The sequence below is a fragment of the Meleagris gallopavo genome, chromosome 5 (genome assembly GCF_000146605.3).
Source record: "Meleagris gallopavo isolate NT-WF06-2002-E0010 breed Aviagen turkey brand Nicholas breeding stock chromosome 5, Turkey_5.1, whole genome shotgun sequence".
NCBI lineage: Eukaryota > Metazoa > Chordata > Aves > Galliformes > Phasianidae > Meleagris > Meleagris gallopavo.
The window spans coordinates 33,824,397-33,836,714 of NC_015015.2; the positions used below are offsets into that span (position 1 = coordinate 33,824,397).

Here is a 12,318-nt window from a genome sequence, read left to right on the forward strand (position 1 = left end):
TTTTTCCTGCTTTGGGGGAGAAAAAGAATTAAATATTAGATGTATCTGTAAACCAGTGGAAAAATCTTTGGCAGTAATACTTATGAGAGAATTGGAGGAAGCTGCTATAAAATTTATGAACTTAATTTTGAAATTCTTCTCCTATAAGGAGATATTTGGTAGCAAATCTCTGTGCATTCTAAAGGCCGTTTTAAATAGAGATTATTATTCAACCAAGCCTCATCTTGATTTTGCTGTCTTCTCTGTTACAAGGCCTTTTGTATTGTTTCGTTAGAGAAAAGTTTTTGAATCAGGGACCACCTCAAGTATCTATTTTGTGTTCCTCACCATCTTACTGATGAAGCTGTTGAAGGAAAAAGTTAAGCTATGTCTGTGAATACTTGCTTCTGGCCACTAAAATGACAAGTGTGACTTTACCCAGAGAGATTAAAATAACAGAACAAGAACAATAAAATAAAACCAAAGAACAAATAACAACAAACAAACAAACAAAGCCAAAAATATCCCACTGAAACATAAACTTTCTCATGCATATGTTGAAGAATCAAGTGTATGAAACTTGCCCCTGTTCTTGAACTGCTGATATTCTGGAGTGAAAATTAGGACAACAGATGCCTTAAGGTGTTTGGGTGTAGCTATACCTGATAAAGGCTTCTGAAGTAATGATGAGTGAATGTGGTGCAACTCATTTCTCTTTGTCCATTTTAATGTTAATGTCTTCCCACCATATCATCATCTAGTCACTCTTTCTTACTGCAGGGCAAACCTGTGCTGAATCAGAAATTGACAGGAAACAGCACTATTCATCTCAATATAATTGAATGAGTACATCATATCTGTATGAATGTGGCACTACACAATCTTTTTCAGTGTCTGTAAGTACTATAGAGCAGGGTTGTTGTTTTTTTTGTTGTTTTTTTGTTTTTTGTTTGTTTGGTGCATCTCATTGCAGTTACCTAATGGGACTATTTTTATTGAGTCTCCTTGCTTTTTCCTGAGAACATAAAATGATATGAGCCTGAAGTATATAAATTTTATGTGCTGCTTCATACAAGAGTTCACCATATGTCACAGCATTAATGTTTTTACATGAACACTTACGGGATAATTCCTTTGGAAGAGAATTTTAAAGACGACAAGTATTCATTTTTCTACATGGTGGATTTCAAGACTCAGTGTGAATATTTTAGTACTCGATTTCAGAGGAGTAGTTAAAAATATTTTTAGCTTTTTTCCAGTTCAGTTGATACTAGACTAGAACTGTTTGATAAGTTGTTTGGTAAATTTGATGTTTGTGTAAAGATGCAGAGTTAGTAAAGTCTTGCTGTGACATAAAGCTCTGTGTTGCTTCTACTGTTAAACCAATGATTATTTGTAGCAGTAGAATACAGGACAATTTTTACAGATTATGAAATTCTGGGACTTGACAATAAAGGTAAAAACTTCTGACAGAAGTTCACTGGATTTATGCTTAAAGTTCTTATAGTATATAGTAATTTTGACTTAATAAATACTATATGTACACTTGTGAATTTCAATCAGGAAGTTGGAGTTTTTTAATCAGCTGAAGTCACCGAACAAATTGAAAACTTAAGAGAGGTAAGTTCAGGAATGTTGTTTTAAGTGCCCCATTATGCTTTCTGAAACAGGAAATTGTTAAAGAGGTCTTTGTCAATTATTCTTGAAAGGGATACTTGAAGTGAATCCTTCTGGCTCTCCTTTGGAGAGCCATGTGCTGACATCATGTCAAAGAGAATGGCCGAAGTATTCTCTTAAGTCTATTAGTTTAGGCAGATGACCTCTACTTTATTCTCTAAGCTACTTTTTTCTAGGCTGACAGCATCAGCTTGATCAGTTTTCACTTGAACAGATGCAATTAGCCATTCCTGTTTGCCCTTCAAATTGCCTATTTTGAACCCTTTTTGCAGTTCCACTGGATTCCCTTTGCAATGAGGGAAATTCCTCACACAAAATTTCAGCTAGGTACCATGGATTTATATAGTTATGTAATTAATTTTCTGCTTTTTTTCCCCCCCTATTCTTTTCCTAGATATTTCTATTGTTTGCTTTTCTTTTTTATTGCTATTGAATATTGAGCTGATTGTTTTTCTAGAACGTGGGCAGTTTTCCTTCTAAGGTTCTCCTTGATTAGTCACATCCATCTTGAGGTCCGTTTTATACACGTGATTAGGATCGTTTTTTTGTCCTGCATATTAAACCATGTTTGCCTATAGTGAGTTTGATCTGCTATTTTGTTGCCCAAATTTTCAATCTTGTAAGATTCTGCATTTAGTCAGAGCATAAATGTTTGGAGTATTTCATACCTTCTGCATACCTGCAAGTTCTAAATTTCTCTTCACCTTGTATTAAAGAAACAGCAGATACCAGAAGAGCTTGCTGAGTCACTGTAGTTGCTGATTTATAGCTATAATCAGGAACTTTAAGCATCCATGGTGGCATATCTCCTGGTAATTATTAGTGGTCTGGCTTTTGTACCATCAAAGCCTTGGGGGTGGATGTTTTAATGGAATTTAAGTCCATTGCATTTAACTGTCTAATCATGTTTCTCATTGTTGGTCATAATACTGACATTACTGTACATATCTCTTTGGTCTGTACCCTGCAGAAGTTCAGGCATCACCTTCCCTCTGCGAGTCCCAGCTATTCTAAATGAAAAAAGTGTCCCTTCCTGTTCAAATTATTCTGATATTCTAATAGTAGGACAATGATAAAGGGAGTATTTGATATACGAACACATTCATAAAACGATATGGATTTAAAAAAAAAAAGTAAAACATCTCTTAGAATTCAGTTCTTTGAATTGTCATTTTTCTTAAATCAAGTATGAAATCAGAAATAGAATCAGTTTAGCATGGATAATGTCAATGTGAAATTAAATTTAAGTTGCTCTCTAGATAGTTATTGACAGTTTAGTTTTTGATGTACCAATGGCTTCTCTGAAGAAGACACTTTCCCTGAAATACAGTCGTTGCCATTTGGCAAAGAATTCCTGAGACTACTGAACTGTAAAAGAAATGGAAATTAAAGTTGGCTGTGTAAGATATTCATTGTGACTATCTTTTTAAGAAAACTCAACATGGATGAGCTCATTAAACCTGATGCTAAAATTTACATCATTATATTTCAGAGTCAGCAAGCAGACATAATTATTTAATGATGGAGTTTCTGGTAGGTTTTTTTTTTTTTTTGCCATTTTTTAGAATGAAATGAATTGTTTACTTGACAGGCAGGTGGCTATATAATGCCTATGGTTGATTTTTAACTATAAGTGACAGTAAGAAAAATTAGAGCTCATTAACATTCACTCGGCCCAATGTCTGCACCACTGATCAATGGTTGGACTACTGTATGGCTTAAAATGCTTAATGAATCTTTGTTTGACAGAAGCTGACTGCTGTTGCAGGAAAACGTGGATGATCTGATAGCTGGCAAAGTACTGCACCGTATAAACAAGGAAAATGTGAATAATATGTTCAGAATGAGTGAAGGAGGTCTTTCAAGGCTTGTGATGATTGATGAATTATATTACGGTTGACATACTCTATGTTTTGCATAAAAGCGTTGGGATCTGATTGAGCGGAAAACCAGGGGAGAGCAAGATTGCCTGTGTGATTAGTGGAAGGTAATCAGCCATCTGTTAGGCATAATGCACTTACTGAATATGAAGATAGAAAGCATATGTGTGCATGTGCTTACACAGAATTTCTCACCTTTCATATAAGTACTCATGAAAACATATAGAAGTGTATAGAAGGGACCTGGGAAAAAAATATACTCTTAATTCCTCTATGTAATTTTGTCTACAACCAGAAAGAGTCCAAGCTCTTAGCTGTATTGTGTAATCTTTAAATGTATCCTTTTAGTGTACTAAAATGGTGGCTTCAGAAATGATAGAAAATAAGAAATTTGAGGTGTATTTTTTTAATAATGGAGTTCATAAATCACTCCTACACTGATAACGATGATGATAAAAGGCTACATTCTGAAAATATTGATACATGAACTTTTATTGATTGTGACATTTGAAAATATGTTTTCAGCTCTACATCTACAGGTTTAAAGCCACCTAGTTTGTACAGATACTTTAGGTACAGAAAGAATTTGGCTGATAGGAAATCCAGCCTCTGATTTTTGCACTGCTTGCTGTCACCAGTGCTATCAGAATTTGACACTGTAGAACTTAGCTGTTCATTTTATAAAGAATTTCAGCTGTGATAGTTGTTCTGCTGGGATGGGCAAATATAACTATACCTTGTTTTCAAAGTATTTTTTTCTATAGGAACATATAATACAGAGTAACTGGAATAAATGTATTCAGTTTTAATAAATGTTTTAAATTTTATAATGGTTTACAGTTTGCTATCTGTGCATCTCACAGAATTTGGAAAAGTAAACCAAAAATATAACAAACTGAGTAATTGAAGTCAGTCACACAAAATGTCCAGCATTATAATATTTGTCCCAAAGCATTGCTTGATGTGATTTATCCATTCATACATTTCCTAGCAAATGTTTTAATCTATATTGTTCAAAAAAAAATTTTAAGTCTCAAAATTTATTGCTGAGATTTATTGATTTCACTGATGCTACTTTATTCAAATACTGGAACAATTAAAGAAGGACTTTACATCCTATCTTGCTTGTTTTAGCTTCCATGCATGTGTTGTATAAATTAATGTCTTAAATATTAGGATATTGAGAGGAAAAAATATAAGCTGGGGTCAACAGATGCAAGTGTGTACATAAGAATTGTGTGACAAGCAGATAACTTATCTTCAGGAGCTGGTGGCTTAACAGAATCTTATGAGTGCAGCTCTCTGTTAGGCTGCTGACCTGGTCACAGCCCACCCAGCATAAGCATGTTCAGTGATCCGGAGAGTGGAACCCTGCACCTGCATCACCACTTCTGTAGCAGGGCTCTTTGCTTTTTCCATCTGCCCCCCAGGGCTACCCCAGACATGGCTCCACAGGGAAGGGCACAGAGCCACCTGGCATCTCTTTGGGCCAGAGAGCAGCTGGAAGGGGCCTGCTCTAGTCCCTGGTTTCGGGAGTCTTCCAGGGAAGCCATGAGTTTCTGTGCTCAGTTTTTGGAGGGAGCAGGAGGAGCTTTTTGTTTGCCTTGTCTGCACCAGAGCTGTATGACAGTGCCTTTTTATTCTGCCAGGAAGCGATATCTTGAGTCTGCGTACTAATCAGTCTGCTTGCTGGTGTTCCGGCTCAGTTGCTTCTAGCTGTGACGGTTTCTCCTTTCAAGCATGTGTAGGCTTTTTTTTAAAGGTGCCCCAGACCTTGATAATTAGTAGGCAGTGTGTTGTAGCACCTTTGTAAGTTTTTTTTGTTTGTTTGTTTGTTTTTTAAGAGACCGTACTGGGTTTTCTATTTTCAAATTCTTTCTCATTTTCTTGAAGTGCTGCAACTTGCTGTATTATCTGGCAGAGAGAAAAGCCTTAAAGAACTTGACTCTAAGAGTGACTATGATTAAGGAGGTATAGCTGTAATGCTGGTGAGCTAAAGTTGAACGATCGTAAAAGCACCCAGGTCAGCAGGTTTGGGGCGGGTGCTGGTTGCGAATGCACTGCATTAGAGCTGGAGCTGTGCTCTGCATGCCTCATGGGCTGTCTTTTGTTTGCTTCTTCAACAGCATGCTTTAATTTCTGTTTGCTAATTGCCTTAATGTCCTTGCTAGTGCTGAGTCATGTTAGAAAAACTCTTGCAGAGTGCCAGTGGGTTTTGTAGTTTTTTCACACACACACTAAACAAGTGCTGTACTTTCTGTGTTTCTGCATCATTTAGTGATTTGAGCCCAACTGTTTTGTTGGTGGACTTGTTTAACCTATTGGTGGCAAACATATCAAAATAAAGACTATATCCACTTCACTGTAACGTCACTTTTTGAGAGAGGAATTCATGTAAAGAATATGTTTAAAATAAGATATTTTTACCTGATGAAACAGTTCATTTATATGCTATAAAACTGAGCTGTGAGCAACAATATTTAAGGGAAAATGTCTTCAGATAGAATTTTGTCTAACAAAATATATTTGGGGTATGTATGGCAACATTGAATTGCAGCATTCAAGTTGAAAAACAAGGGATGTGAAAAGAGATGAATGTGAGAGATGCTCAGTATCCTGAAACATTAATATTATGCAGTCTTTCTATAAAGCTTTTTGTTTGACACATTCTTATTCTGAAGCATTTTACAAAATTGAGCTGAAGGAGTTGGAAATTGTGCAGAAGACACTGAGAGTGATTTAAATTTTTCGTTCTTTCCTTTGATTGCACGGATAGAAAATTTTGTTCTGAAGTGCTAAATTAATATTAACCAGCTTGAGAGCAGTTTCAAATATTTTTTTGAGGAAGTGATAGGTGTGCAGAAGATAAATTACTAAATAGGAGCACGATAGGCCCTAAAATCAAGCACAAGTAAATGTCTTTTTTTTTTCCCCTTCTCCTCTCTCTCCCTCCCCCCCGTTCTAAACTATGAGAAGTAGACTGATGCCGGGGTGCTTCCTTGGTACTCACTTTCTGCATGAGTTGTCATGTCTACCTGAAATATTTAGGAATATAACTCAATACAGCATAGTTGATTTAGTAGTGGAAATCACTGGTGTTTTTTCTGCTGTCTTATTGCTGTTATGCTAAAAACAAAACTGTAGTCTTCAATCACCCATAAAAAACTTGGGATGTTGCCCAAAGTAATAGCTGTATGACTACATCCTTTGTTTTGTGATCTAAGCACTATGGAGATGCAAGCAAAAGTTGCTAAAATGTAATTAAAGTATTTCTAATGTATCAAATTTGAATTTTTCTGAAATTGCATCTCCTACTGAATTAAAGTTTTCATAGATCTTTAGGTACTTAGCTCTAAGTCTGACAACATGCTGTTAAGTATTCTTATTTTTCCTTGGGTGTAAGGTCTACTGCAGCCTTCTCATGTAGCTAGAGCTTACAGAGGAAGAGGAACAGAGCAAAATGTTTTCCTTTTTCCAGTGAACATTGTAAATCTATGCTGAAAACATAAAGATCTGGGACTTCAATAAAGTCATAGAATCATAGAATAGAATCATAGAATCAGTCAGGTTGGAAAAGACCTTCAAGATCATCGAATCCAACCGCAACCTAACCATACAACTCTAACTAACAGCCCTCTGCTAAATCATGTCCGTGAGCATCACATCCAATCAGTTTTTAAACACAGTCAGAGATGGTGACTCAACCACCACCCTATTCCAGTGCTTAACAACCCTTTCAAAAGTTTTTCCTGATATTCAACCTAAACTTACCCTGGTGCAACTTAAGGCCATTTCCCCTTGTCTTGTCACCAGTGAGAAGAGACTAGTCACTCCTATAGAAAGACTTTTTTAGGTATGCATTTTGACACTTAAGTATAGAATTCTTATCTATATATTTTGATAGAGATTTGTGTATTGCAACAGTTATTAATGTAACAAAACTACAAGAATTTAAATTTCAAAACTGAAGTCTGCCTACAAATGCTGTGCATCCCAGTGTATCTTCCCCTTGGAGAGCTAAAACTCACATGAGACTGCTGGAGATAAATGAGAAACACAGCTCTGCAGGGCAGTGTCTCTACTCTGTCACATGATGTTATGATGTGGAATACTGATAAAACTAGGACACTGTCAAAATTTTTATTGTAAATGACCATTAGTTGAGTAGGCAATTGCCAAAATAAATTTCATAAAACCTGAGATATATTTTGTTTAGTCATAACTTTCAGGCCAAGTAATATGTACTAATATGTGCTAATTTACAAATATGAGACCCTTGTTAATTTGTAGATTTTAGTAACTTCGTGGACATTCAGTTTATTTATGTTGTTATTGTAGAAAGTCTGCACGATTTTTTCGTGAATAAAAGCTGTTATTTCCAAGCTGATGGTGGGAGAAATGTGCTAATGTTATTTTTCTTAAGGAAGTTGTTTGTTCTAATTATGAAAGTTAATTTGAAAAATCTGTTCATTTTCAAACTTGTCGGTTGGATTTGCAACTTGAAGGATTTATTTGAGAGGTATGATAATACCTCTCTGAATTTTCCATTTACTTCTACTCTACTGAATGCTTGGGTTTTTCTTATTGTAAATATGGTCTCATAACAGCAGTCTCTAATTTTTTTTTATTTTTATTTTTTTTTTGTCCTTACAGACATATATTAAAGAATTATGTTTTAAACTTTCCTGCGTTAGCCATGGATGTAGCACTCTCTCCTATGAGAACACAAGATCTGGACCCCATGCCATCTGATGCTTCTCCCATGCTTATAAACATGACTCCTACAGTAGATGGAGATGGGGAAGAGGATGTCATGAAAGAGCTTGATTCTGGCCAGCAATATGACAAGCCGCCTCCTCTACACACTGGGGCTGATTGGAAGATTGTTCTTCATTTGCCAGAAATTGAGACATGGCTTCGAATGACATCTGAAAGAGTCAGGGATCTGACTTATTCTGTCCAGCAGGACTCGGATAGCAGGCATGTGGATGTGCATCTAGTACAGCTAAAGGTAGGATGAATTTAACATTGCACACTTTTACATGAAGGTGGTTTCTTAAGGTTTGCTGCTGACAAAGTAAACAAAAGGCCTTTTCATAATTGCTGTATCATATCTGGCAGCTTTTGTTAAAAAATAGACCAATCTCTTTCAGGGAGAAAGAAAGGAGAATCGTTCTCAGACTTTTTTTTTTTTTTACAGTACTTATCACTGGATTCAGCAGCCATAACCATGTAAATGAATACATTCACACTCTAAGAGAAGCAAATAAAGCATTAAAAGAAATTTAATCAGTTATCTTGAAAATATCCAGAAATATTCTCTTTGATTTTAATGAGCTTAAGTTCATAAAACTCCAAAATCTGTTTCCTAATAAGTATGGCTACTCACTTGAAACTTGAAGCAGTAGGATAAAAAGAGCATAGGTCTATGCTGGGCTCTCAGTCACAAGGAGGTTATGTTCAAGGCTGAACTTAGATAGGACTACGTACAAACAGTAAATATATATAATTTTAAATCTCTGACTCATAGTAAGCAATAAGAAGTGATAAGATATGAATAGTGACAGTCACTTTTCAATCACTTTTTTTTTCAGCAAAAAAATGCATTAGTGAGACTAGATTTGGAAATAAAATGGAATTTAAAAATCTGTGGGTTTTTTTTTTTTGTTAAATCTTTCTTCCATCAACTCATCAACTGAAATTAAGTCTGTTTAAATAATTATAGCTCTCTTGATCCCAAATCTAATTTTTTTTCAACAATTCAATGAAAATTCAGAACAAAATTCAAACAAATATTCTCTGGAACTTTTGTGCATGTTCATTTGCATGGCTGGATTTATTGCAGCACACTAAACATGCTTTTGAAGGAAGCAAACAGCCTCCAAAAATAGTAAGCAAATGTTCACTCTTCAGACTGAGCTGTCTTCAGAGCTGTGTATTCTGAGGCCTGTTTATGTGAACATAGTTTTCCTTCATACTCAGCACAATGGTATTTTATTTATGTTTATTTTTGGACTGAGGCTTTAAGCTGTCTTAAAATACAATTCTGTGTATGAGCATTATCTGTAGAGCAGTTGTACTGTAATCAGTCTTGAGTTCTTTATGATCTATGCTCATGCCATTTTTTCTGAGAAAATTGGGGTAGACTTTGCTAGTCTTTGAGCGTGTGCTGGCCTATGTCTACAAAATTCAGTAGACTCTAAGAGAATATGTCTAAAAAGTATTTCTACAAGCAAATATTGAGAATCTTGCTGGACTTTGTGCTGCACTGATCTGAGTTTGCTTATGGCCAAATTAACATTGGAGCTCAGCTGAAACTGAAGAGCCGGGAAGCTTGTGGATATCATCTGCGCACTGCTTCAGGCCAGCTCAGAGTACACACAGAACTGACCTGTGCCAGCTGGTAATCAGATTGTTCCGTGCATACTATTCACCCTCATGCATTCAAGAAGATGTTTTATTTCCAAATGGAAGTCAGTGAATTAAGAGCATCCCTTACAGTTTTCTTCTTAGAAGTTAAGTAGCATTTTCAACAGTACTTCTTAAAATGCATTCCTAATGGTGGCTTTTTTTTCCGTGTTAGCAGTTGCTGTATCACCTAGGGGTTGTTCAGGGCTAGGAAAGGACCTGGTTAATGCAACTTTTGAAAAGGGCAGAAGAATAACACATAAGAATCTCAATTATGCACCGTTATCACAATTGTGAGCCAGTGATGAGTGCTGGGACTGAGGCTGTAATAAATAAACAATGCATGTACAGACCTTGGACTCGCAGAGAAGCTCTCTTTTTCTATAATGATTTGCATTTTAAGACATTTTTGAAATATTTGATATTATTGTTTCCGTTGACTATAAAAATTATTTTCTAAAAAGATCTGGAATAGCAGTAAAAAGCCCCAACAATTGTTAACAGAGACATTAGGAAAAAAAATCTGTAACTTTCTTGCCTTTTAAGCTCTGTACAGGCAAGAAAGAAATAACAATCTGTAAAATCAAGTACCATAGAAATGCTTTAGAAATATTTCAAACTCTCTATCGTTGTATCCTCTTGCATTACATCACTTAACAATTGCTGATGTTAAGTATTTCTAGAGCTTTAGTTAAAAGATTTCCAGAGCCTAGAGTCTCAAGTGTGCATGATAAATGGAGCAATATGGTAATTCATGCTTTATTTGGAGGCAAGTAACATGTTCAGGAAGGAGGAAAAGTGGTCAACATGGATGTAGTTATCTCATTGCATCTGAGGATAATTGACATCAATAACTGTGAGTGCATCGCGAAAAAAGCTATTTTCTCCAGGCTGTTTCGTTTGCCATGATTAATATTTTCAGTAAATGGAATAAAAGTAATTATAATGCAGTCATCAGATGAAGTCAGCACATTTACAAATTAATGTTACTAAATTGAACAGTAACATAAGAGTTTTTTATATGATAGGTTTATGACCAGCACAATGAGCATAAGCCTTATCCATTCTTCCCATTGTAAACGGTGAAGTACTAACATCTCATATATGCACGAATATGTAATTAATATATATTAGGGCTTCACTGAAAGTAATGCCTCCTATTTTATTATGTTGGCCCATGATGTCAGAGGCAGATGTTGGTGGTATGGAAATACAGATTGAGCCTTCCTGACAATATTCTGTTACATATTGTTGTCGAGTGACAGATGGCAGCAGAGGGGCAATCTGACAAAACAGCATCTGACAGAAAAGTAAATATGAAGCAAAGGTGTGGAACTGAATTCCTCCATGCATAAAAAATTGTACCTATTGACATTAATTGACATTCGCTAAATGTTTATAGAGACTAGAGAATGGACGTGAGCACACTGAGATGATGGGTGGTGTGTTTCAGCAGTGGCAATAGCAATGTGAAAGACAAGCCATGTTCCAGATGGCCATGCAGAGTTCTATGAGCACAGCATGCAGGCAGTTTTTCATGGCTGGCAAAAATGCATAGCTAATTGTGGTGACTAAGTTGAAAAACTGTTTTGTAGATGAGAATTTGCTTTATCAAATAGCATTATTTTGCTTTTTTTAGCTGTTGTATTTTCAGCAGAAATAAATAGGCATTATTTTCAGAGCTACCGACGTATATACATACATGGAAATAATCGGTCTGCATGCAAAATTTTTTTTTGTACCGTTAGTATAAAACTGCTCTATTATAAACATGGCAAGAGGTAGTTCCTAATGTGTGATCCTATCTCAAAGCAGATTAGATCTAACATTAGTCTAATTTTTACACTGATTGATTTCAGGAGTCAGTCTCACGTTATCCTGTGGTCACTTCTAGTGTCTGAGGTGAAAAGTTCTTTTTGCTTTAACCTCTCATTTTAGAGCTTTTGAATGTTTCTTTTTGGTCCAGTTTAACCTCAAAAGTAACTTTATAAATATAACTAAAAAATAACTTCAAAAATATAACTAAAGGATTCAACATCTTAGGCAATCTACAGAACATCCATAAGCATTTTTCTCTAGTATCCCCTCTATTATTTTTTAATAGATTTTTCTGTTTGCTCTTAATGGTTAGGGATAGTCTTGTTATTTTGTGCTTGCCCAGTGCTTGGAACGTTGAGTTCTTGATCTGTGGCTTAGGTTGAAAGAATGGTGTTCAAGGAGGCTTTTGGAACACCCTGAATAATATGCTTTAACTTCTGGCTGGCCTTGAAAGAGTCAGGCGGTTGGACTCAGTCATGTTTGTAGGTTCCTTCCAAATGAACCATTTTATTATAATATTGGGAAAAAAAAAAATCTAACTTCATACAGATACTCT

At 35.6% G+C, this 12,318-nt stretch overlaps 1 protein-coding gene across 1 annotated transcript in view; it reads left to right on the top strand.

Annotated features, from left to right (window-relative positions):
* Window positions 1-12,318, top strand: part of AKAP6 (A-kinase anchoring protein 6) — a 273,079-nt gene that overhangs the window by 46,889 nt on the left and 213,872 nt on the right. Inside the window, 1 exon segment of the mRNA XM_031553601.1 lies at window positions 8,190-8,547. Coding sequence (XP_031409461.1) covers window positions 8,233-8,547 — 315 coding nt within the window. The 5' untranslated portion in view covers window positions 8,190-8,232.